This window comes from Equus przewalskii, chromosome 1 (genome assembly GCF_037783145.1).
Source record: "Equus przewalskii isolate Varuska chromosome 1, EquPr2, whole genome shotgun sequence".
Taxonomy (NCBI): Eukaryota; Metazoa; Chordata; class Mammalia; order Perissodactyla; family Equidae; genus Equus; species Equus przewalskii.
The window spans coordinates 153,350,662-153,377,771 of NC_091831.1; the positions used below are offsets into that span (position 1 = coordinate 153,350,662).

Below are 27,110 nucleotides of genomic sequence, written 5' to 3' on the forward strand. Positions count from 1 at the left end.
TCAGGGCCAATCTTCCTCACCACAACCCTCCAAAACACGCAGTAGTCTCTTACTCATCTCTTTTGCTTTCTTTCCTTCCCTGCCCTCACCTTTTTCATCAATAGTGTCAAAAGTAGCCTTGAATAGGGGAGAAGGCCATGATAGGGGTCACATTCCTTTGCCTTTTGGCAAAATGTATTATCATTTTGAATGAATAGATAGGAATAGTTTCATTCATTTGTAATGTTTTGTTAACTTTCAACTTTCAGCTTTGTCAGTGAAGATATTTCCAGGAGCATGTTGCAAACCCATGCACTTGATGACAGGATATGAGCTCAACTCCAACCATATCTTTACTTCTGAAAATACACTTGAGATTAGTGTCCTACCAGCAATGTCATAGCAGGTCTGTTGATTTTTGACAAAATATTTTTTCCTCTAATATAATCAAGCCTTGAATCGCATACCTGTGAACTGACATCTATCATTCCTGCACAGAGGAGGAAGGAGTCAAGGTCAGCATCTCTACCTTACAGATGGAGGAGCTGAGGGACAGAGACCCTTCTGTGGGGGTGCTTTTCCTTGCTTCCTTTGCATGCGTTAATTTCCGGTTTGGCAGTGTGTACATCCCCCTTCAGCCGAAGTTCTAAATCTCTTTCTCTCTCAACTATCTAGGACACATGAGAATTAACCTACTCATGTAGATTACAGGGCCCCAGCCCTCATTAACCTTAATATTGAAAGAAATACAGCTTTTGCTGTAGGAGAAGTGGAAATGCCTTGCCACTCAGTCCAAATAGCAACATTTGCACGAGCTGAGGAGATGGGCTTTTTAGGGTGAAGTTCATCCATGGCAAACATTCGCTTCCAGTCAGTGAAAATTTCACATACACCATACCCTGGGTTTGTGGGCCCTTTATAAAGCATCGAAAAATTGCATCCCTGAAGTTATTTTATAGTAGATTAAGGTGCTGCCTATTCAGTATTTCTTAATGTCTTTTGAATTAACGATTCCATCCTGAAATTCTCACCTTCTTCTCTAGCAGGTGATTGATTTGTTGAAGGACTGAACTGCTGACACTTCGTCCTGAATACTGAAGTTGAACATACCCTAGACATCCTCTTTTCCAGACATCAGGCTCTCTGTCTGTCTCCTGCTTACCAGGGCCAACCTTTGCTTTAATAAGATTTAAGGGCTGAGCAAATCTCACCCATGTCCTCATCTGTCCTCTTTAGAAGATGTTGCTTTTGTCCATGACATTGAGTTTAAGGGGACAGCCAACATTGGGGAGATGGGGAAAGGGGGTAGAGATGACAAGATATAAGTTCACAACTGTGGGTAAATTAGAGAAATACCTGAGGACTGGCTTGAGCCTCAGAGAAGGCAAAAACAGGAGGCAGATGGGGAAGAAAAGCTGCTCAGAGCAGTCCAGGCCATGACCTCTTGCTGGCAGTTCAGTTTTTAGAAGCAAATAAACCTGTGTAAGAAAAATTGGCTAACTGGGCCACGTACACAGAATTGGTGGCTTGTAAAGCTCTCTCATTTTGCTAAGCCCTGATGATACCCCACCCAGGCCAAACGAGGGTCAGACTTTCCAAGAAGGCTGGGCAAATTTCCATGACTATTTGTTCTCTTCCATCCCTCCCAAAATAGTCATTATTCTTCTCTTGACCCAGGCCAACAGGCAAATGTTCAATTGCCCGCCAGAATGATTTGACACTATTTAGAACTGTGTTTTTCAAACTGTGGGTTATGATCCATTAAATGAGCTTTGAAATCAGTTAAATAGGTTCCAACCAGCATCTAAAAAGAATAACCAAGCAGGATAGAGGACAAAAAACATTACAGGATATTGTATATAGTGAGAGTAAATGTTTTGTGAACCTCTGTTTTAGCTTATAGGTATATGTACTAGGTTGTAACATAAAATGCGTTTTTTGTGGATCATGGTGAAAAAAAGTTAGAAAATCACTGGTTTACAGCAATCAATTTTCAGATAGTCCTTAAAAAACATTTTATTAGGGAAAATTTCAACTATACAGAAAAGTCGTGACAATACTAAAATAGACCCTGCTCATTCTTGTCTGCTTTCCAAGTCGTCTTTTGTAGATAGTACAATCCTATTCATTTCCTTCAGTAATTTATTTTTATTTCTTTGCTCCATCCTACCACATGCAGGGGCGATTTCAGGCAGAATTGAAGTCATCCTTCCTGATGATTTGAGTTGTGAATATTTCGGGTCAGTTGGGAGCATTCTTGAGAGGCCTCAGGAATCACCTGGGAGAAAGAAGTTTGGAAGGAGAACTGAGGCAAACCCCACAGACGCTGCTTACACAGCCTCTGTGCCTTTTCTGGAAGAGACAGTCATGTCCATCACCCTGTTTAGTTCAAAAATTCCCCTACCCCGTTCCCCGCTTGGAGAATAGAGAGAGGCAGAGCTGGGAGGGAGCTGAGAACACCCAGTCCAACCCTATAGATGAAGACACTGAACTTTGGGGGTGGGAACTGAGTTACCCAAGAGAGCCTCTCATTTAACACCATCTCTCACAGACCCCACAGGCTGCCAGGAGCCTGGCATCAGGGTCACTCTCACAGACAGGAAACCAGGATACAAGAAAGTCAAGTATCTTGCCCAGAGCCTCTGACAATATTATTAGTGATTCAGGAATAAATCTGAAGGCTCCTCCTTTCCTCTGAGTACTTTGCTTCTTAGGGTTGGACCAAGTGAGTCATCATTTGGATGGAATGTGTGTATAGGTGGGAGGGATAGAAAAGGAGGGGAGAGTCATCAATTTCTGATGCCGTCCTGTCCCTTTCCCCAAGGCCACTTCAACCAGCAGTGGCCCAGCTGCATTCTCAATATTGTCCCATCCACTTCTGCACGCTCAGGGCTTTTTTTGCTCCACTAGACCACACCGCTCAGCACGTTCTCAAGAATGGCTCTAGATGGTTCCAGTGGTTACATACAGGACTTGGCCATCATTTCATAAGTTCCAGCTCCATGTGCAGTGCAGAATTTGAACTACAGAATGGGATCCTAAAGAGAAAAAAATTAAACTGAATTAAACAAAAATCTCACAACACTGGAGAAATCACTTGTACCCCTATGTAGAGAGAGACAAAGCACATAAGGCTAAAGATTAGTGCAGTGAATATTCGATAACTGGTAGCCATTTTAAACTTTCTTTCTTAAGCTTTGGAACAATTACCCTCACTGCTCTCCCTTCCTCTTTGTCCTTCATGACTTGCCCCTGCCAACTTCAAAAAGAAAACAGAAGCCAGAGACTGAAACTCCTTCAATTTCTCATATCAACCATGCAGGTCCAAGTCTTTCCATTAGAAATCAGTCTACCTAAACCCCATATCCCATTCTAGCTATTACTCTCTTTCTCTTTTCATAATCAAACTCCTCAAAAGCGCTGCCTCGTCGCCTTTCCACCCACTCATTTCTCAGCCCACTGCAGTTTGTCACTTCCCTCCACTGACGCATCTCTTGTGAAAGTCTCTGATGACCTCCATGGTGCCTAATTCAGAGAAACTTTTTAACCTCTCACAGCTGACCACTGTCCTTGTTGAAACATCCTCTTTCCAGGCTCTACTCTCTTGGTTTTTCTCTAACTTCTAGCTTTTCTGTAGCCTTTGCAGGTTCATCTTCTACCCACCAGCCATCAGGGAACTTGTCAGGACTGACTTAGGCCATCTTCCCATGCTGTAATCTCTCCCTCAATTACTTGGTCCCTGGTCTTGATTCCCACTTTTATGTTTCAAACTCTTATTTTCAACTCTCTCCTTGAATCTCTACTCACATGTCTCAAAGGCACTTTAAATTCAACTTGCCCAAAACCAAACTCATAATCTTCTCCTCCCAAGCTGGTCTTCTCCCAGGGCTCTTCTCTCTGAAATGGAAACTGTCTGTACAGCTGTGTAAGAGACTCATCTTTACCACTTCTTTCTCCCTCACTTCTCATGGCCAATCTATGACCTGTCCTTCTGAATATAATGCTAAAAATCTCTTGACTCTGTCAAATAAATTTTATCTCCTTCTCCTCAACTTCCTCCCTCACCTTCCCAGGCCCAGGCTTGCCCAGACTGCTGTAATAACTCCCACATATCTCTTCTTGCCCCCCGCCCCCAATTCTGTCCCTACACTGTATCAAGAGTGATCTTTTAAAATTACACCTCTGATGAATCTCCCCCTACCATATCAAACCTTTCAATGGCTTTCTGCTCCTTGAAAGATAAAGACCGAACTCTCCATGTGGCCTACAAGACCCTGTCTCCTTCTCCAGCCCTAGCTCTCTCATCCTTTCCCCATCTGCAGCCCTACCACTTTGTACATGCCCACTCCCGCCGCCAGGCTTCTGCACATGCTGGTCTCTCCATTTAGAGCGTTACCTTTCTCCCAACTCCTGCACGACCCTGCCACCACTCTTGAACTTATCAGAGTTATAATTTACGTTTTTGTGAATGATTATTTGGTAAATATCTAGCCTTCCTTCAGATCACTAGTTGTATGAGGACAGGAACCTCCTCTGTTTCTGCTCATTCTATCATCTTCAACACCTAACACTAGGCCTGCCATATAGAAGATGTTAAAAATCTTTTCAGATATAATGGAAGTTTCTTTGTACAGTCATGCAGCAGATAAGGACATTTCAGTCAATGACGGACTGCATATATGATGGTGGTCCCATAAGATGAGTACATATAGCCTAGGTGTGTAGCAGGCTATACCATCTAGGTTTGTGTAAGTACACTCTATGATGTTCGCACAATGACAAAATCGCGTAACACATTTCTCAGAACGTATCCCTGTCTTTAAGCAACACACTACTGCACTCCTCCTCAGCCTCCTTCCTTCTTTCCTCCACTCTCCTGAAATTCCTGCCTGTTCTTCTGGTCCATGAGTCTGTGTTTTTTATGCATTTACTCAATATCCATATTTACTAAATATCCATACAGAAAACAAAGGCTATTGTTTCCTGTGTTTAACATTTATACAAATGGAGTCATATTCCACTTATTATCCAGCATTTTGCTTTTTTCATTCAACATTTGGTTTTCAAGATCTATTCTTGCTGATACGTATATAGATTCATTTCATTCATTTTGACTACTAGATAGTATGCCACCAAATAAATCATTTTGATACTTCTATAGTTGAATTTCTGTTTTTTAAAATTTATTATGCTTTTGGTTTTGTTTGTTTTGTTTCCTTTTACTGATAATTATGGACTGAATGTTTGTGTCCCTCCAGAATTCATATGTTGAAGCCCTAACCTCCAATGTGATGGTATTTGGAGAAGCGGCCTTTGGGAGGTAATTAGGGTTAGATAAGGTCATGAGGGTGGGGCCCTCATGATGGGATTAGTGCCCTTATAAGAAGAGACACCTGAGAGCTTGCTTTCTCTCTTTTCCCTCCATTTGAGGACATAGTGAGAAGGTGGCCACTGCAATCCAGGACTAGATCTCTCAGTAGGAACTCCGTCAGCTGGAATCTTGATCTTGGACTTCCTAGACTGTGAGAAAATAAATTTCTGGTTTTTAAGCTGTCCAGTCTATGGTATTTTGTTTTGGCAGTTTGAGCAGACTAAGACACTGACTTCTATTGAATTGATGTTTTCTCTACTAGTCTGGAAGTTTTATATTCCATTTCTATTCTTTTTATGTTTTCTCTTAAGCATTTAATACACATTTAACTCAACACAATCTAAAGTTAATTTCTAAGTCTTTCCTGTTATTGTTGCCTTGTTTTTATCCCCACTCTGCCCACATTAAATATTTACAGTAGATACTTACTTTTATAAACAAGACTATCTTTTTTTTTCCATACTTTTTTATCATGTCCAACTCTGGGTTTAATTTCCTTCTTGATTGAAAGTTCTTTTTAATTCTTTCAGTGAAGGACTATGAGTAGGAAATCCTTTCATTCTTCTTCTCAAAAAAAATTGCTCTCCCTTTTTAATACAGTTGCGTTACAGGCATAGCAAAATAAATGCAAGGCAGTGTTTACATCTGAATGGAAAAACTACTGGTAGTTTTCTTTAGTTACTTGCATATTCTAATTTTTCTAAGCTGAATATTATTTGTGTAATTTCTCAAAAGTTAAAAAATACACAACAAAACACAATAAGACATGAAATACTCTGATGACTGGCTTATCAAATCAATACCAAATTCTCACGTATTCTGACCATGTTTCTGCAAGATTTCCTTCAGGAGCACCATCAAAGGTGGTGCTGTTGCCATGGCACCATACAAGTAGCCCCCATAGATATTAAAATGGAGGAGTCACGTCATTCCAAGCTCAGGTTTCAGCTGCTCTGGGCTGCATTTATTTGCACAACTTCAATGCAAATGTGCCTTTAATCCTGATTTGTACTTGACATTAGAAATTCTCCTTCCCAGTGGTGGAATGTAATGTCTGACTTCATGCAAGACTTGAAGATAGAGTGTGAAGCAATCATAGCCAGCACCCACTGTACCTGGGAAGCGTGGCTACATCTCCTCTTCGCTTTCAAAGCATTTTTTTTTTAATGCAAATGATGCTTCAGTTGGCGTTGAGAGAAGCATCTGGGCATAGAATGGAAATCCAGAGCACAAGCCAGGTCCTCTCCAGAGTCACCAGATTTCAAAGGACAACAGTGAAAATTACATTTCTAGGGAGAGATCACAGCGAGTGACATTGAGTTAACATCATTTTTGCAGCTGCTTGGGAAGCTGGTCAGCTGAAGAAATCTGAATTCTGTTCACACAGTACTTCAGTTAGTCAATTAGTCCACTCTGCTATTTTATTTTTAGCAGATTATGTTTGGATTCTTGTTTTCTCTTGGGTTTAGGTTAAAAAAAAACTTTTTTCTGGTTCCTATCACACTGCATCCTGCAGATTATATGGGCTCCAAATTAGTTTCTCCTCATATTTGTAGTCAGTAGATTTCTCAAAGATAAAAAAAAAAAAAAAAAACCAAACCACTCCTGACATCAAAATCCATTTGATAACATGCACTTCCAAACTAGACATGAGAGATTCAACAGAACGCAGACATTTCACCTTGTATTCAGTACAGAAGCATTGTTTTCAGAATTCCCCTATTGGAGAATAGCAATGAATGCTTCAGCATGAAAAATAAAACTGAGACCTCCACATAACAGACAGAGGAGCACATACATTTATTCTCATTCCCTTTAGAAATCTCACTATTAAGATAGTAAAGGGATTTTTAAGAAGACATAATCTATAAAGGCAAAGAGAATAGAAAAATGGAAAGCAGATAGACAAGTGATAAAAACTAAGCAGTCAGCTGTAGAAAAAGCTGAGCAGCAACTATTTTATTCAGCAGAAACTCGCCTCCCCTCATCATGTTGTAAAAGTTTAGGAACTGGGAGTGAAGAAGGGGTAAAGATGTAGCTAAAATCAAAGTGATTGTTTAAAAGTCTACTTAAGAAGAAATTAAAATTTTGTGTCTCCTTTTCCACTCCATAGAGCCAAGCAGCTACCTTTCCTGTCCCCTGGCAGAAAACTAGATAGTTAGCTTCTGGAGATGGTCTCTAGACTGGGGGAGCATTGATCACAGTTGACCATGGGGAGACAATATTGTCAACAGAGTGATTAAGTGACCTTTGCAGGATGATTTTTGAAACCACCAGCTCACTTCTCCCTACTGGCTCCCAGAATGTTGGAAGGCAGGCTGTACCCTCCAGGAAGGAGACTGGAGGATTCTCATCTGCAGATTCTGATCAGCCCAAGAAAAAGATAAAAACCACCAATATTAGGATTTCCTAAGTAAATGACCCAACGAGATACTCTATACCAGGATTTCTCAACCAAAACTACTGACATTTTGGGCAGGATAACTCTTTGTTATGGGGGGCTGTCCTGTGTATTGTAGGATGGTGAACAATATCCCTGACCTCCACCCACCAGATGCCAATAGCACTGCTCTACACTGAAAGCCCACAGTTAGCAGGTCCCTCTCATGCACTTGGAGTTTCCAATCAGTTTCGTGGAGCTTAATTCGCTCTTCAACATGAGTTGACAACCATTAGTCAGATGACACCTGAGGAAAAAAGCCTCTAACGTGAAATACAAAGATCAAAATAAACTTAAAAAAAAGTTTAGAAGAAACACAGACTATATAGGAAGAAGAAAAATCTCAAAAATTATAATTATTATCCTGAGAGAGAGAAAAGACAGTGCAAAAGAACTCTTGCAAATTAGAAATATGACTACAGAAATTTAAAAAATGCAGTGAAACGGATGCAAAAAAAGTTAAGGAAATCTCCCAGAAAGCAGAGCAAAGAGATGGAGAAGTAAAGAGGAGGTCCAGAAGGACCAATATCCAAGTGACAAATTCTAGCAGGAGAGAACAGAGCCATGGGGTGAGGGTCAGAAGGAAACCGTCGACGACATAATTCAAGAACTTTTCCTACAACCAAGATGCGAGAGTGGACTGAAACAGCCCCCTGAATATCTAGCACAGTAAATGATACAAAGATCTACATGAGGCAAACTATTGAAAGATTTCAGAAAGCCAACAGTAAAGAGAAGATCTGAAAAAGATTCTAAAGAAAAATTTGCATACGCTATTCAAGATTCAGGATGACTTTGTACTTCTCAGATGTAACACTGAAAGCTGGAAGACGATAGAGGAATACCTATATGTTCTGAAGGAAACCATCAAGTGACAGTAGATTGAAGTCAATCACAGATGTGAGCGGCCTTTAACATTTTCCTCTCATGTACTCTCAGAAAACTATTAGAGGAGGCGCTTCATCAATACAAGGGAGAACACCAAGAAACAAGAAAACATGACGCGAATGATTCCACACAGAAGAGAAAAACAAAGAATTCCCAGGATGATGGAGGAGTTACAACCCAGCACATCAGTTGTTCATTTCTCCAAGCAGTCCGCATTGGAGAACTTGGAATGTTTTGGAAGAAATTTCTCCAAGAAAATGTAACTGATAGAACATGATATATTCAAATATTTTGAGAGGAGACTGAGACAAACAGAGAATTTGGGGTTCAAGTAATGATGAGACCTTAGAAAACCACAGACAGAAATGTTCATATCAGGGAGAAAAAGTTTTGTACAAAAGGGAGAAATTACGGAATGCTAAATCACTAAGTTGGAAAGAATGTTTACATACCCATCATAATATAAACTCTATCTATTCAACAAAATTATAATATATTTATTTTAGGAAGATGGTACAACAAGAAGGATGAAGTATGTGATGGGGCAAAGTGGTAGTGATGGAGATAAGAGATAAATATAGAATCCTCTTCTTCCATTAGGGGGAGTTAGATGGTGCCTAATACTTGATCAGTCTTCGTGAGGATGTGCTGTGTAGATGTCCACAGATTCTATTTCATAGGTATACATATACATTGATCTCCTGCAGTTGGACCAATCAAGCATCGGCTTAAGCATTAGATTTGTGTTGTGGCTCTTGGCTTGGCCATTTCCTAGCCTTATGATTTGAGCAGGTCATTTAATCTTTCTAGACCTCAAGTTGATAATCAATAACACAGGAGATTTTATTCAGTGAACAAACAATTATTGAGCAATTTCCATGGGTCCTGTGGGTACAGGGATAAAAGGGACAATCCTTGAATGTAGGGAGGCAGACAAAAAAGCTGATGGGATGTGTACAGAGTGCTGAGAGAGCACAAAAGAGGGATGGAGACTAGCATTTGTTGAGCACTTACCATGTGCCAGGTAACACGTCTTGTAATGCTCCCAGTCACCCAGTGACAATATTGGTATTTTACAGGGGATAAAATCCATGCTCAGAGAGGCAAAATAATTAAGCCCCAGTTGTACAGCTAGAAACTAGCTACAAAACAGAATGTAGGCCCAAATCTTTCCTGCTTCCATGTCATTCTCTCTTCAAAAACACGTGTCCCCTATGGGGCACCAAGCCTACACAAGAAAAAGCTTAAGGTCAGAAAGGATTCGTGAGAAGTGGCACCAGAGTGGAGAGCTGATGAATGGATTCTGCTGGTCATGGCAAAACCTGGATACTACACCTCCCTCTTCTGGATCAGCACCCTGCTCTATTTATGAAGCTTCACTGAGCAAATATTGAAGTGCCTCTTTCACTCCACAGACTGTGTGAGGTACTGAAAGATATAAAGGTAAAAGCAAAACAAAATAAAACAGAAATAGAACCGTTCCTGCTCTGGAAAAGCTTACAGCCTGTTGGTGAGGACGATTATCATACAGTAGGGAGAACCATATGCTGGAAATGCCAAACACAAAGGTGCAGGGGACGTGGTTGGGAAGTAGGAGTGTCTTCCTAGAGGGCGTAGCTGGACAGGGTCTGGGGGATCAAGCAAGGGTTAGGAGAAGGTTGCAGGAGAGGCCTTCTGGCAGAGGGCACGGCCTACAGCATGCCTGAGGCATGAGTGCCATGGCAAATTTAGGAAACTGTAATGAGTTCAGTCTGGGGGCTGGAGTTTACGATTTAAGGAGAAGCTATAAAAGATGAAACTAAAGGGATAAGCAAGAGCCGGTTCATATAAGACCTCACATACCATGCTAAAGAGTCTGGACTCTTTAATCTTCTATTATTAGTGAAGTGTAGATAGGAGAGCAAGGATAAGACTTGCAACATAGGAAGATCAATCTGGTTGGCATTATTTAGGGTGAATAGACAGGGAGTGAGACTGGAGGCAGGGAGGATGATGAGGAGGCTAATGAATTATTCAAGGAAGAAATGTTAAGTGGCCTGAACTAGGGTAGTGGTGGAGAGATGAAGAAAGGCAGATGGATTTGAGAGTTATACAGAGGCGCTTAGCTTCCAAGGATGCTCACTCTATTCCTGCTAAGGTTTCTGCCTAAATTCCCCTCACGAGAGCTGGTCTGGAGTTCCCGAGAGAAGGGAGGACTTATCTGCAGTACCATTTAGTCCATTATATGCCCTCATTCATGCCATAGCTCTCCTCTGGGGGTTACAGCAGGGAAGGAGGTTTGAGGCCAACGAGTTAGAGCCAACCAGTGGGAAAGTTGAGTGGCAGGCCTTCTCGGCACACCCGAAATGTGGGAGAGGATGGTGCATTGGGGAACTGCACGGAGATCTGTGTGGCTGGAGTGCAGGATTGTATGGGAAGAAGACAGGCCATTGAGGTAGAGAGGCAGGTACAGGCCAGACCTAATGAACTCCCCTTATGGGCTTGCTAAAGAGTGTGACCTACGCAGAAGGCTGTAGGAACCACCGAAGAATTACAGTAGGTTGGCCAGATTTCATTATGGAAAGGCCATTCCATAACAGTGCGAAGGATGATTTAGAAGATAAGTAGGGAGGCTCTTTGGAGGGCCTGGATCAAATAAGTTATGAAGGGAAGAGAGAAATGGAGAATGCTTTCAGAGATATCTAGGGGATAAACAGGTCATAATGATTTGATGCACGGGTGAGGAAGTAGGAATGGACTTCTATACTTCCAGCTTGAGCAAATAAGTTAGATTTTGTGCAACAAGGCTGATGTAAAAATAAATAAGGATGGGTGATGTATTAATTAGGGTCCCAGCAAGGAACACATGGCTCACTAAGCTGGGATTTTTGAGGGGATTTTTTCTTTTGGTGAGGAAGATTGGCCCTGAGCTAACATCTGTGTCAATCTTCCTCTACTTTGTATGGGCAATGCCACCACAGCATGGCTTGATGAGTGGTGTGTAGGTCCAACCCTGGGATCTTTATCTGGGAACCCAGGGCCACCAAAGTGGAGGGCATTAACTTAACCACTACACCACTGGGCTGGCCCCTTGGAGGAACTTTTTATAGATGTGTGAGCAGGCTTAAGGGAACCAACAAGAGCTATTGAGACACCCAAGTTCCAGCAACAGTGAGAAGCTATTACTACCCTAAGGCTGGGGGCCATGAAAGAAACTGCAGTCAAGAAGAGATGCAGCCAAAACTTCACAAAGCAGGGAGGAGTAAATACCCTGACCTCTTACCCCTTTCACTCTGCAGTCTTTTGGCAGGGCCTCCCACTGGCCAAACATAAATGGACCCCAAAGTTTCAATCTGCAGAGGTCAGCCTCCCCAGGCACAGAGGAGGCTTGAGAATGTCAGAGAATGGATCTAGGGGACAAACTGAAAAGGACAGGATTTGAGAGGAAATAACAAAGCCTACCATCAATATTTTGACTTCTCGGTGTCCAGAGGCCATCCATGTGGAGATACCAAATAGGTCGTGTGCTGCAGATGTCTGGAGCTCAGCAGAGAGCTCTGGGCTGCAGATAGATCTTTGAGAGTCATGTTCCAGGTTGGTGACAACAAATCCTTTCTACCCAAGGGTTGTTAGGAGGACTAGATATGATATCAGTGCTTTTAAAAGTGCTCTGGATTAGGGGCTGGCCCCGTGGCCGAGTGGTTAAGTTCGCGTGCTCCACTGCAGGTGGCCCAGTGTTTCGTTGGTTTGAATCCTGGGCGTGGACGCGGCACTGCTCATCAAACCACGCTGAGGCAGTGTCTCACGTGCCACAACTAGAAGGACCCACAGCGAAGAATATACAACTATGTACCAGGGGGCTTTGGGGAGAAAAAAGGAAAAAAAATAAAATCTTAAAAAAAAAAGTGCTCTGGATTAATATGCATTTAGTGATCCTCTGAGACATTATAGTAGTTCTTGTAGTTTTTGCATTTAACTAGTAGTAGCTTGGAAATTTCTTCAGTAGTTGACAAGATGTATAAAATTGTATGGAAGAGCAAGAAAAATAAACAAACTACCCTCTACCTTCACAATGTAGACCAACCTATTAAATCTGTCTCTATCACATCCAGTATATACGTATATAACTTTCTTGCTTTAGGTAATTTATCTTTCTCATATCTGTCTTTTGAAACTTTAAAGACTGCACTAAGTGATAAATATAAAATATAATTATACTTTAGAATATAGTTCCAAGTTCTTCTAAATCAAATAATTTACATATTTTTATGTAAATAACATATCGGGAATTAAAAGGTTTTTTCCAGGGGTGGGTGATGGGGAAGTGCTCTTTAAAATGCTAAGATACCAAGATAAGAAGCAAACATAGGTGGTGATATTGTTAATGTTGTTATTGTAATAATATTGCCAGGAAACACACTTTGAGTGACAGGTGAACCTATCCTATATGACCTATTCATTCATCAAAAAAGCTATGTGCACTCCCACCCTATGCTACGAACATAAACACACTTGACAGTGTGAATAACAATATATTTCAAAGTAGCTCCTCTTGTCTACCACTTGGAAGGTCACCCATGTGCACATTATAGCGTGCTGCCAGTGCACAGAACATTTTAGGAACTCGCCCACTGCTTGCTGTTATTTGCTCTGGGGCTGCAAATATGCTTATGAATATCCCCAGTGATGGCAAGCCCATCCTTTGAAGATGAATCTGATTTTGTCAACAGCCAAAATTTACTGGATATTAATGGACAACACCAGGAAACCTTCCAATTTGTATGCTGGAGAAACAGAAGGAACCTGAATCCTAGCTCACAGTTGCCAAGAAACTCTACAAGATGCAGGTGCAAATCATTTTTTCTTCCTCTTTTAAATTCAGACTCATCAAAATATGTATTTTTCAGATGCCACTAATGAAAATAAATTGGGTAATCAAGCTGGCTTATACAACTTGTAGTGAAAAACGAGGTGTGATTTTTCAAGTATTGAAGACTTTCTTAAAGCTAACCATGGGCTCTGAAGACAATTCCAAAAGAGGAACCTCAGAAACAGTTGGAGTTATGGCACCAGATTTGGAGTCAATTTACAGTCTCCTAGGGAGACAACTTTCACTTGTGTTCTGCTCGCCAGGATTTGTTCAGCAACAGCAGTGCTGATCTCCTTCGTTCTATTTGATAGCTGCACCATCTTTAAATAGTGTTGTTCAAAATGAATGCCCCAAATCTCAGGAAATTCTCAAATATTGATGGCTCAACACCCTTTTCCTTCTGGCAAGAAGCCCACCCTCCACCTGGATTTTGCTTGGGCTCCTGGAGAACTGTAGAACTCAGGCAAAACCTGGGTTTCATAGGCAAAAAAAAAAAAGGATGCACAGAAGCCCAGTCCTCCCTAATTGAGGGCCCCACTCTTACTATTTCTGTGAAATTGCTAAAGGGTTGCCCTCCACAATCTGTTTACTGTGCCCAGAGACGAACGCATTTGAAAGACGCATCCCAATTTGTAAGATGCAACTACTCACAGAAGTATTTATGCTGACCATTACAATCAGGGTCTATTTATTCCCTATATAAATAAAGAGGATTATGAGTTTGGGATGGTTCCTGAGAAATCATCCAGCTCATGTCCCTGACAGGAGACAAGGTTAAATAATAGAGGCAGTTCCTTGGTGTAGCTGCAGAGCCCCAAGGGAAGGAAGGTAAGTGCCTATGGGTGTTATTTGAATGTAGCCCATCGGTAGCGGCAGTATCCTCACTAGTTTCCCTGCATCCACTCTTGCCCACCCCCTCCAATCTATTCTCCCCATAATGCAAATGGATTGAGCTTTGAAAAACAAGACTAATCGTGCCACTCCCCTCTTACTAGCCTTCAAAAGCTGCACATTTCTTTAAGGAAAAATGCCAACATCTTTCCCCTGGCCTCTAGGGCTCTGATTGATCAGATCCCTGCCTGCCTCTCCAGGCTTGTCTCAAACCCTCCCCTCTTACGTTGTGAACCAGCCCTGGAGACCTTGCAGTTCTTCAAATGTGCAACTCTCTTCTTCCCCAGGGTCTGCTCATCGCTGTTCCCCCAGCTCAGAATGCTCCTCTTCCACCCCATTCACCTGATTTACTATTACTCTTCCTTTAGATCTCAGCTAAAGAATGCCCTTCATCCCCGACCCCTCCCCACAAAGTAGGTCAGCTCCTCCTTGCCCCACTGTGTACTCAGGGCTGCTATCTCAGAGCTATCTATTGACAGCACTTATCACAGGTTTAAAATTGCACATTCACATTTGAGATTGTTTGATTAGTTGGTATATATCTCTTGTACTAGATTTTAAACTCGACAAGATCAGGAACCACATTATTTTGCTCACTACTGTATGCCCCTGGCACATAGTAGGCAAGGAATAAATCTTCATTGAACAAACAAATGAATGAGAGGGCCAAGAAACTGTATGTGAAAAAATCAAATAATAAGTTGGTGGAATTTGGTTGTCACAATGCATGTATACACAGTAACTATCCATGCACCTCTATCAATTTTTTATTGTATACTCTAGGAAGGTAAAGGGGTAAGAGAGAAGATGACCAGTTGATAGAGTGAGTACCATGTTATTCATTCATTCATCCATCCTGCACTCAGTTTTATTCATTCAGATGTCGCAAGATGGAAAAATTTCCTTTTTATTTGAAGAGTTGGCACTATAATTTCCCTTAGGAGAGAACTGTCTTAGTTGCAACAACACAAAAGACTATGGTAAATATTTAGGTTAAGAAGTGGGTCCCTTTTCCCCCACTCCCCTACTCCACCAAGCAAAGGCAGAAAAATATAGTCTAGGCATGTGGCTTTCTGACCTCTGACCTGTTGCAGAGACAAAGCCTAGAGAAACTGGAGAAAAAAGCAACTAACCCAGACAGAGGTGCTCTTAGGTGATACCTCTTGTATACCAATTGTCAGAACTTCGTTATTAATAGGAACTTTATGATAGACACTTTAAAATGAAGACCACTAACAAGTATCTGACATGGGAAAGTTTATTCTTTTGACTGAAATATCTATATTATAGATACCATACAGCAAAACTGAAAATTTATTGCAAGCAATAACATATTTGATTTATACTCTTACCTTTATTGAAGACCATCCCACTTCTGCATGTAATAGAAATAAAGTATTCATTGACATCATGGCAGAAACAGTGATGCTGGAGAACAAAATACGTGGACTGTTCTTCTTGTGCTCTGAATAAGAGATGTAATCGGATGCAATCATTTCATTAATACACACATGGCCCTGTAATGGGAATACAGAGGACCAGATGGCCAGGAGCGGACTGAGAGGAAATGAGATGGGTGTTTGCAGTTTAGCAACTAACTACTTAGCCTGTATGGATTATACTAAGTACTTACAGAACCACAGGAACACATTTTCAGAATGAAATTCTGGCTTTGTGTCCAGAAGTACCATTCTCAGAATGAGAAGAAAGCCTATTTCACTGCAGTCATACAGGGCTCTTCTGCCTAAGTAGTTGGTGGTGGGTATTACTGCACTAGTGCTCAAGCTCGACTGCATATTGGAATCACCTAGAGAGTTTTTTGAAAAATACCAATGCACAGGGCTCACCTCTAGAAATGCTGATTTAATTGGTCTGGGATACAGTGTAGGCACTGGGATTTTTCAAAGGTCCCCAGGTGACTCTAAGGTGTAGTAAAATGTAAGAGCCATTGCATTAATGTAATTCCTGTATTTCCACCCGTAGGACCACTTTATAGATCAATAAAAGAAGCCAGTGTTTGTAGAGTGGGATTTGGGAGGACTCAGAACATCCTTTGCCCCAAAATAGCTATTCTCTCCTTCTGTGTTGTGTTTGGAAAACTATCTAGAAAAATTCATTTCTCTGAATGAAGGCTTTGCAACTTAAATGAGGATAATTCCTCTGAGAAGGATAATACATTAAGTGGTTATCAGTTATTAACACCGTGGTGTGCTTGTTTATCGGATTACTTTCCTTCATGGTGGTGGAGTAAGGGATGGGCAGTGGGTGAAGCACAATGGTGGGAGACTCAAAGGTCAATAGGATGTGGATTCAAGGTGAATTCCAGGGATGGGAAACTGGACCAAAGGCAGTCTATAGTCAAAGTGGAATGATGAGTTTACATCAAAAAGAGAAATTTGATGTGAGAGCTCTAAAGGGCAGAGAAGATTGTGAACCAGAGCAAATGTGCAAGTTGGAGTGTGTGCTCTTGACAAACCTTCAGCTGACTATCAAAATACTGCAGCAAGTGAGCTGATCATGTGGTGAGTGATGAATGAGTGGTATGCCTTTCCAGTCTCACCCCAGCTCCAGAAACAGGAGGCTCTCTGTACCAGACTTGGATGTTGGTGCCCAAGAGTGATCAGAAGGCAGCGACAAGAACCAGAAAATCACAAAAGCCTCTGGGCGGATAATGCCTGAGCCCCCAGAGTCCAGGCACAAACAGGAATTGGCTGAATTTCAGGAGGACAAGACACCAGGCAACCAGGAGAATCCATATATGATTATGAGAGCAAGGAAGAACCTTGAATTTAAGCTCCAGATCTTAGAGAATGTTTCTTTGGCGACAGATAGCAACTTCACATAATTATCTTGGCTGAAGATACGAAGCAACAGGATGACTTCAACTTTTAGCAGCACACTCTGATATAGAAGAAGTACAGAAAGGGTGCATGTGGAAAATAACACAAATTCTCCCAGCTTCACAACTCTGTCAAGGGCAGGTCCTCCCCACGTATAATTTCCCCTGCAATTTCCTCATGTCTTTTATACAGACTGAAAACGCACTCAGCAGGAAGCCCAGCTATATCCTGCATGACTGGGACTCCGGCTGGACAGAGACAATGAGAGTGTGAACAAGCAGGCACCCAGACCCCAGGTAGGCTCTTGGGCTCTGTAGCTGAATGACTTTTGAATAGTGTTGACTTAACAGAAATCTCTTCCTGCAGGTTTAATGAACCCCCCTGGGAAGCTCCCAATGTGAATGGGAATCATGACTTGACATAAACGTGAAAGATTATGTGACAGCAGGGCTGATTTGCTTCTTAATGGAGTGCTAATTTATTAGTTGTGATTTCGCACATCTGCTTTGGCCACAATGTCTTATTACATTGATCCTTGAGATATTACTACACATAGGTATGTTCTCTACATACAAGATGGGTGAGGAATGGAGAATTGGTACATGTGATTTTTTTAAAGGGATATATACCATTTTATTCAAAGGACTAGCAGGCAGAAGATGTTAGAGTTCCTCACTATTTGGATATATAGTCTCTTGATGCTAAGACATGGCTTGGCATTTGGGTCCATGAGATTTCAGAATAGTTTTGAAGGTAACAGGCTCAGGGGAGTCACAGGCCACACAAGAAGCCACCATATTTAGGGCTACTTATGATTGGGTTGGACAGCTTTACTCCTGTTGGAAATACTACTCTCTAAATTTTGTCTGGGCAGTAAAAGCAAAAAGTGCTTCCCTAAACATTTGAGCTGGGGCTTAACACAGGGAAGGAAACATAAAAGAAAAAAAGAGAAAAATCACTTTGCAGCAAAAAGGAGTAGATCTCACCTGCTGTTTATGTTCTTTCAAGTCCCACAAGACAAGTTGGGTTCACCCCTTCAGAAGAAAATTTGATGGTTTCCTTAGGAAACAGATGTATATAGGTCACTGGGAGAGATAAAGCTCAGTTAATCCTAGCTGTCTGAGAATGAAATGTGGAGGACTTTAACATGGAGACCAATTCCAAACCGAATCAGTCCTTCCAGAGCCACATGAATCCCAGGAGGCTACAGATGCTGGCGCTTCCAGGAGTCCACGGATCCAGAGCTGTGATCAGCTCTCCCAGGCTGCCTCTCTGATGCTGCAGCCCAAACCGTGCACACTCAACAGCATTCTCCGGGTTAGTTCAGCGGGTGGTGGGACCACAGGGAGTAAGAACAGCACAAAGTGGGAGCAGGAGGCTGGTAGTTGGCAAGAAGGCTTTCTAGTGAGGGGTCCAGGCTGCCCCAAGTCTACAGGGACTTTCACTTGGCAAAGGGAACCCTTTTCTCCTCTCAGTCTGAACATAACTTATGGTCGTGGGGCAGCCAGGACCCATCTCTACTCAGGGAACGTGCAGCTTTCCCAGGTTAAGGGGAATGGAGAGTCAGAGTAGCTACCCTACTCCTTCAGCACACTTAAGTTTCCACAATGCTCCAGACACCATGGAAAGCACCATGATGTATAAGGCATGGCCTCTGCTCCCCAAGAATTTATGGTCCAGTAGAGAGGTCAGTAGATTCCCTTTCATTCTTACACCTTGCACAAAGTTCCTAGGGGGTTTCATTTTCCACATAGTTAAAGATGAAAAGCTAACAGGTTCACCTGGGAATCTGTGGTGGAAAAGAGAATGAAGTTCTAAGCACATATAAGGAAAAGAGCAAATCCAGATACACCCATGGGGTAAATTGGATCACTCTTAGTAACTTAGTAACTCTTAGTAACTCATTCCCTCCCTCTATGAGAACGTTCAACTCTGCCCTTGGCTACATGCCTTTACAGTGTTTCTCACTAGATGTGGAGAATATCCCTCTGCTCTGTTTAATGGAAATTACTGTTTGGTAAGACACGGCTTTGCAAAGCCAACAATCCAGGTATTATTTTCCTTCAGATGCTTCTAGATGGCTACGTCCCCATGATCCAAACCACCTTAATTCCCTTTTCCTTCTTCAAAGATCACATTTTCCATCCCTTTAAATTATTGGGTCCTCTTATTTAGGACTCTTAAATAGCACTTTCCTCATAGCTTTTTCCTCAGCTACCCTTATGACTTTAGGCACCTAATCTTTGGGTCAATTTTAATGTCTACGAAACAAGAGGAGAGGATTTCCTGGTTTCTAGGATTCCTTCCTGTCCTACTACTCTTGAAAGCAAAAATTCTCAACTTCTTATTGTTATTAGAGCCACTGGCAAGAACTTAATAAAAATGCAGATACTTAAATCTCGCTTCCATGGATTTTAATTTAGCAGGTTAGCATCTGTATTTTTAATAAGTATCCGCAGATGGTCTAATGTACCCCAAAGTTTTTTCTACAAGTTCCATTGTTTCTCATCCAAAACTATTACTTTAATAGAGTAAAATGAGTTTTAAATAAGAGCTAAAGGAAGAACTTTCTTGTCAACTTAAATGGGGATCTTCAATCAGAGGGGAATGGAGACAGTGAGAATCTAGCTGGAGGAGATAATGCCCTGAGGAAACTCAGAGATGGTGAGCTACACAGAATCTTTTCATATTTAATGCAGTGCTATCAGGGCAAGTTATTAACTGAAAGTGGCATTCATCAGGGTCAAAAAAGGAAACACAACATACTAAGTGTAAAACAACTTATGAGTGATTTTTAAAAATAAAAAAGAGTTCATTGTTTTCAAGGTGTAGTGGGGACAGTAAGGATTTTTCCTAAAAACAGGCCACTGAATCTAATAGACGAGTCTTTTAAAATATAGGCTCTGTGTGTAGGTGCTTTTGTGTGTATATGCACATGTGTTATATATACATGTGTTGATATGTTGAATCTATACGACATAATAAAGCATATTTCAAAATAATAAACTAATCATCAACAATGTAGTCATAGCCTAGTGCTTGAAGGTTGCATGGGGAGAACATTTAAAATGTATTTCCTGCAGTCTATAGTCTTAGGATCACCATCTTTAAGGGTTAGGGAAAGCCACACGTATAGAACATAATGATTTTGAGTTGCGCAGCTTACTGGGGACATTTAAAGATGTTAAACAGATTTCCCTTGGAACTTTCTCCCTCATTCTCTCCTTATCTGAGGTCCTTTACTCTAAAAATGTCTGCTAGAGGAGTGAATACAGGGAGCCAGAGCCTAAGGGAGCTGGAGGGAAGTCTGAGAAAACACAAGCCTGAGTTGGGGGAATCACCATTCCATCTGGAAGCTGATTGGATAATGGGACATCCATCCATCCTCATCTTTGCACCTTCTCCCTGCCCAGCCAGACATAAGGAATACCTGCCTTCGCTCTAATGTTCTATCTACATGCTCTGCCTTTCTCCATTTTTAGTGGACTCTTTTACTCATTTGCAGTGAAAAACTGCTTCCATAGGGTAAAGATGTCAGGCCTAGGAAGCATCTCACTGATCCTTCTCGCACCAAAGCCTGGGTTGTGCCTTTGAACATTGTTTTATGCAGAAGCGCACTGAGTGGACTCAAGCCCACACCCTGTAGCCTTCTTCCCAGTCCCTGGGCCACTGGCTGCCAAACAAACTCGGTTGCTCTAGAACCAATGGTTCATCATGGTGCAGCTTATATAATACACATATGTGCTGTGATCCCTGTGGATAATTAAGGCTGCATTATATGCCTAGAATGAGTTAGCAACCGTTTCACAGTTGTATTTTTAAAAGGGTGACAACCACTTACCCATTGTGCTTTGGGTCCATTTATAGGAAACACTTCAAACTTCTGTCTCTCCTAATACTGACCCCTGAGCTCATTAGCAGCCTAGTGTGAGTGTTTCAATCTTCTAGTGACCAATTAAGCACTTGCTCTAGACAGAACTGACAACAAAATGTAAATTTAAAAACAGAAACCAGGATCAGCTGGTTGTGGGGAGAGAGCCAAGGTGGGAAAAAGAAAGTGGAGGCGGGGTGAGGTTGTGAGCAGCTGTGTTTCTGCTCGCAGAGTACTGGGCCTCCATAAATTCAGATTAGAACACAGTTTACCTGAGAAGTACCCCCTCCACCTCATTAGTAAAGAAATAAGTACATAAATTTTTTTTTTTTTTTAAATAGCAGAGCGTCTGGGTTTGCGCTGGACGAAGCCAGAACGTTAACCATGGTCACCCACTTGCACACTCTAGGTACCTGTTGGGTGCAAACTTGTGCCCAGACTCCCATCCTCAGAGGCAGCTTAACACCTGCATTTAAGCTTCAGCCTAAATGGCCTCTCGGCAAGCCTTCCTCACCTCACCATCCGATCCATGCAGGCACCGAAGCGCAGGCTCGCTCTCAGCCACGCAGTCCTCTCCAAGGCAGATTTAAAAGCGTCCTATTGTCGCCCCCACTCTTCTTCCCCTAACCAGCATCTCCGTTTAGAGAGGGAATTTCAGTTGTTTCCCTGAAGACAAAAAGCAAAAGCTGAGGGATGCACGTAGAGAAGCTCAACTACCTACTCGCGCCCCTCCCCACTCACCCCCGCGTCTGCTCCCGGTTCCCCCTCGTCCTGCCGAGGGCTGGCGGTCAGGTGAGGTTACCTGGGCGCCCGGAGAAGCGGGTGGGGCGCTGCAATCCTCTCTCTCCAAGTCGCCCCACTCCCCGCCGGGGCCCCAGGACTCTTGCCCCCCTCTCCCCGGCGCGCGCGTCCCCTGCCCCTCGGGCCCCGGCGCGCAGCGACAGCCGCACGCCGCGCTCGGCTCCCCGCCGCCGACCTGGCGTGACGCAGGCGGAGACTACTTAAGGGCGGATTAGAGGCGGTGGCGCGGATTCCCGAGCCCTGCAGCCAGCTCCGCGCGCTCCGCCCTGGCCTCGCAGGCGGCAACGCCGAAGCGCCCGGTGCCCACTGAAGTGCCAGGAGCCGGGCTCGTGCCCGGACTCTTCCCGAGCCCCAATCCCCGGGGTGAGCGGCGTCCAGAGACCTCTCTCAGGCGGGCGAGAGCTCGCGGACCAGCACGCTGCCACCCCCTCCCTGCCCCTCGCCCGGGCACCCGCAGGCTCCAGACCTGAGCCCCGGACGGCGCGGGAGGTTCGTGCCCGCTCTTCGGACCGCGCCAGCTGCCCCATCAGTCGGGGTTTGCTTGGATTTCTTTCCCCATTTCCCTCTTTTAAGTATAATAAAAGGGAGAGGGGATTCGTGGATTTTTAAAAAATTTGTTTGCTTCTTTAATCGGGGGGCAATTTGCTCCCAGTCCGGAGGTGCGGCCCGGGGAGGGGCCAGGAGCGGGAACGTGCCCGGTGCTGCCCAGTCTTTGTCTGCTGCCTCCGGATGCACAGCGATGGGGGAATGGACCATCTTGGAGAGGCTGCTGGAAGCCGCCGTGCAGCAGCACTCCACTATGATCGGGAGGTAAGGGCGCCGAGCCGACCGTCAGTGGGCCCCGTCGGGCTGCCCCCTGGGAGTCCCGTCTCACGTCCAGACCAAGCCCCTGAAGCCCCCAGCCCATCCTCTGCCCCCTTCCCATCGTCCTCGGTCCATGCGCCTGTGTTCCTGGCATGAGGGATTACCCAACGCCCTGTGATGCCCCCCTCCTCCAGCTGCTCCTGATCGGCTCCCCCATCCCTTCCCTAGGAAGCACCACCGGGCGAGGGTGGGGGTGTTCACTCTTCTCCCATAAGAAAAGGAGTTGTTGGCTCAGTCATGGTCCCCCCACTCTCTAGAGTCAGAGCCAATCTCCATCCGGTTCCCTAAATAGAATCTACAAGGAAGGCAGGATTGCATTTGGACAGAGAAGGGCAAATAGGGAGATGGACTTGCTCTCCGGAGCAGATGTATCTTTTCCCTACAAATATTTATTTAGCTAAACTGATTTAGCTGTTAAAACTTACAGCTTCAGAAACCCACACACACAACTGACACTTTTGTGTCTACACATATATTCATGAGTATATGTGGATATGTATTCATAGCTATCTGTTTATATAAAGAATTAAGTTCGATATTCATATTCAGTATGAACTAAATACCCACTTGGAGTAGGTATGTACACACTCTATGTGTAGACTTTGAAACATGTACTCTGTTCTGATGTTCCACGTCCATTTGCCATATCCAGAGTGAAGGTGTTTTTTGTGCCTCTGTACATTCCGTATATACAGATGAAAGCTATCTGTTGCAAATACACCTTGTCCTGTGTATGGGGATATATATATCTGAGGGCCCTGTAATTTGAAGTATTCCCAGTCTACCAGCACCCAGCAGAGAGGGAAGAGACAGAAAGTTTTGCTAGATTCCTAGTTCAGTACCACGCAGGGATGGACAGCTCTCCAGTCAGTGTACTGAGTAACACGAGAGTAGGGGTTTCCTAAGTCAGTGACTCCGCCCATGAGAACCTCTCTCCCTCCCTCTTCCTCTGCTCAGGATCTTGTTGACTGTGGTGGTGATCTTCCGGATCCTCATTGTGGCCATTGTGGGGGAGACGGTGTACGATGATGAGCAGACCATGTTTGTGTGCAACACCCTGCAGCCCGGCTGTAACCAGGCCTGCTATGACCGCGCCTTCCCCATCTCCCACATACGTTACTGGGTCTTCCAGATCATAATGGTGTGTACCCCCAGTCTCTGCTTCATCACCTACTCTGTGCATCAGTCCGCCAAGCAGCGAGAACGCCGCTACTCTACTGTCTTCCTAGCCCTGGACAGAGATGCCCCTGAGTCCATGGGGGGTCCTGGAGGAACTGGGGGTGGGAGCAGCAGTGGTGGCAAACGAGAAGATAAGAAGCTGCAAAATGCCATTGTCAATGGGGTGCTGCAGAACACAGAGAACACCAGCAAGGAGACAGAGCCAGATTGTTTAGAAGTTAAGGAACTGACCCCACACCCATCAGGGCTGCGCACTGCAGCACGATCCAAGCTCCGAAGGCAGGAAGGCATCTCCCGCTTCTACATTATCCAAGTGGTCTTCCGAAATGCCCTGGAGATTGGATTTCTGGTGGGTCAATACTTTCTCTATGGCTTCAGCGTCCCGGGGTTGTATGAGTGTGACCGCTACCCCTGTATCAAAGAGGTGGAATGTTATGTGTCCCGGCCTACTGAGAAGACCGTCTTTCTAGTGTTCATGTTTGCTGTGAGTGGCATCTGTGTGGTCCTCAACCTGGCCGAACTCAACCACCTGGGATGGCGCAAGATCAAGCTGGCCGTGCGAGGGGCCCAGGCCAAGAGGAAGTCAGTCTATGAGATCCGCAACAAGGACCTGCCCAGGGTCAGTGTTCCCAACTTTGGCAGGACTCAGTCCAGTGACTCTGCTTATGTATGAAGGGGCAGGTTTTGGGAAGGCCTGGGGGATGACAAGTAGTCCCAAGGCAGATGACCGCTCGAGAGTGGCTATATCTGCCCTCATTTATGTGACTCTCACCATTGAGATGTAGGATAAAGCTGGTAGAAAGAAGATCTTGCATCAATGGGAGAGGAGAGAAAATAGAACCATTACCACATGTCACACCATTGGTTCCACAGAGACAATTGGGTAGAGTGATGAAATGGATGAGTTGGACTTCTTTGGGCCCTTTTCTTTTATGGCCTAGTCTGATCTTGATAACAGGGGACTTGCACAGCCACCAAGTAGGACTTAGCTCTGCTGAACTCTGTATACTGGTGAATGGCATGAGTCAAATACTTCATTGGTACAAAATTTGTGACCTATCTCAACACATCCTTTCCCCCTGGGCTGCAGGACAAACATTCTTGAGGCATCCTTCATATACCTCCCCCATCAGCATGCCCCTCTCCCTCAACCCAGGATAGCATGCCAGCTTTTTTTCTGAATCTGGCCTTACAGCAGACCTAATATGGTTTATCTGCAAGCTGGAGGGAATTACACAGGGTGCTTTTTGGAGAATGGCCGTGGCAGACTTTTGCATTAGAGCCCCATCTGATTGGCCCTTAGTCATTATGAAAACCCTAGGAATGTCTCAATATTTCCAGTTTTCTAACTCAAACTGCACTGGTGCTGTTTATTAGGGGCAAGGGTTGGGTGGGAGGGAGGGAAGTGCTATATGCAACTCTGACACTTCTGTGAGATGGTTGTTGCACTGTTAGGCATGTGGTTATGAGCTTTGGGATCTTTCTGCCTTCTGGCTTGTGGACTTTGGATAGCATTAAAAGAATTTTTTTTGTTAAAATCAAGGGTGTCTACCCGAGCCACAGAATTTCTAACTGGTGTATTCCACTCATTTTCTTATATAGTTTTGTTGTGCAACACAGTTGTACTTCATTTTGCTATGGTTTGAATTTACCTGTGTGCTCACACCGGAGACCTTAATCAGCCCACGTCAATCCCAATTTATTTTATCAATAGTTTTGAAATACACACTCACATAGGCACGTGCACACACACACACACACACACACAATCACTGGCTTAAGAAACCTGGAACTAAACACTATTGGCTAACACGTGTTTACGTTTGCGTGTTTGAGACATATACCAAAGGTTCAAAAACCTATTGCTTTGGACTGTGAATATGTTTCCTTCTCTTTGCTCTTATTTATTTAAGTGCCATACTGTACCTTTCACATCCACTGTGTATTTAGTTAAAGCATTGGCCAAGAGTAATTTTTGGATAATGTGCTTTTATGAAGCCCTCTGTTCCCTTTGCATTATCATTATAATTTTTGATTTAGAGATGGACATGGTGTAACACACAACTGAGGATTTGTTTAAAATAAAGTTCTTGGCTTTTTTTATAAAATGGGAAGTGTCTGCATTTTTCTATTTAAGGTTCTATTTATTTAGATATGTGTTCGAAAATGTTTTGTTATGTGTTCAGAAAAGCAGAACATTGTGGGCAGGAAGTGAGGGATGAATGAATAGTATTTGAAGGATGACCTATAAAGTGTAATCAGCTGCTAATAGATGAGAAGAGTTTGGTCCATTTTATGAATGTTTAGAAGAGTGTGCTGAGGTATTCAAATACTAGTACCTTTTAACTCATTTCCATTTTAGTCCAAGATTTCTATGCTTGACTAAGGATGTTTCTTGGAATAAAATGTCAGCTCTATATCATATTACCTCACTCCAGGAGTGGAACTTTTTTCCTTTCTACCATACTTTTCTGCATTGGTTTGTCACATTTGGCAGACATGCTTTACTCCCTCCCTATCATATCTTTAAGGCCTGATGTTTAAAATGATGCTATCCCAGTAGTCAAACACAACCCCTAGACCAGCAGTGTCCATTAGAACTTTCTGTAATGATGGAAATTTCGACTATCTTTGCTGCTCAATATGGCAACAACTAGCCACATGTGGCTATTGAGCTCTTAAAATGTGGCTAGTACAACCTAACAACTGAATTTCTAATTTTATTTAATTTTAATTAATTTAAATAGCCATATATGGTTAGTTGCTACTGTATTATATAGCACAGTCCTAGACTTTTAACCAATCCTTTCTTATTGAGTTCTTTCAAAGGAGACTGATCCTTTGCTTATGTGTCATGAGATACTACTTTTTTTTGCTGAGGAAGATTTGCCCTGAGCTAACATCTGTTGCCAGTCTTCCTCTTTTGCTGAGGAAGATTTGCCTTGAGCTAACATCTGTTGCCAATCTTCCTGTTTTCGTATGTGAGCTGCCACCACAGCATGACCACTGACAAGTGGTGTATGTCTGCACCCAGGAGCCCAACCCAGGCTGCCAAAGTGGAGCACACCAAACTTAATCACTAGGCCACCAGGCTTGGCCCAGATATTACTTTTAAACCACACATTGTACTATCATTC

The 27,110-nt window shown here is 43.3% G+C and overlaps 1 protein-coding gene and 1 long non-coding RNA gene across 4 annotated transcripts; one reads left to right on the plus strand and one right to left on the minus strand.

Annotated features, from left to right (window-relative positions):
• Positions 1-1,953: 1,953 nt before the first annotated feature.
• On the minus strand, positions 1,954-22,089 carry LOC103549175 (uncharacterized). Of its 3 annotated transcripts, none has more exons than XR_011541579.1 (5): positions 21,932-22,068; positions 21,644-21,795; positions 15,771-15,935; positions 6,466-6,639; positions 1,954-3,017 (listed from the first exon to the last, which is right to left on the minus strand). It is a non-coding gene; the product is annotated as an uncharacterized lncRNA (long non-coding RNA). The 3 variants fall into 3 exon arrangements; XR_544455.2 differs by having other exon boundaries at positions 1,970-3,017; positions 15,771-15,883; positions 21,932-22,089; XR_544456.2 differs by having other exon boundaries at positions 1,970-3,017; positions 15,771-15,793; positions 21,932-22,079.
• A 26-nt stretch (positions 22,090-22,115) lies between these two features.
• Positions 22,116-26,081, plus strand: GJD2 (gap junction protein delta 2). Its single transcript, XM_008517323.2, has 2 exons — positions 22,116-22,740; positions 23,752-26,081. Exons 1-2 carry the CDS (start codon positions 22,670-22,672, stop codon positions 24,644-24,646), a joined length of 966 nt encoding a protein of 321 aa, XP_008515545.1. The 5' UTR covers positions 22,116-22,669; the 3' UTR covers positions 24,647-26,081.
• Positions 26,082-27,110: the final 1,029 nt, after the last annotated feature.

What these genes read in the sequence shown, in the direction of transcription:
- GJD2 (XM_008517323.2), top strand. Translation starts at nt 22,670, where the DNA reads ATGGGGGAATGGACCATCTTGGAGAGGCTGCTGGAAGCCGCCGTGCAG. An exon ending in CACTCCACTATGATCGGGAG is followed by an intron (nt 22,741 to 23,751) that starts GTAAGGGCGCCG and finishes TCCTCTGCTCAG; the next exon opens with GATCTTGTTGACTGTGGTGG.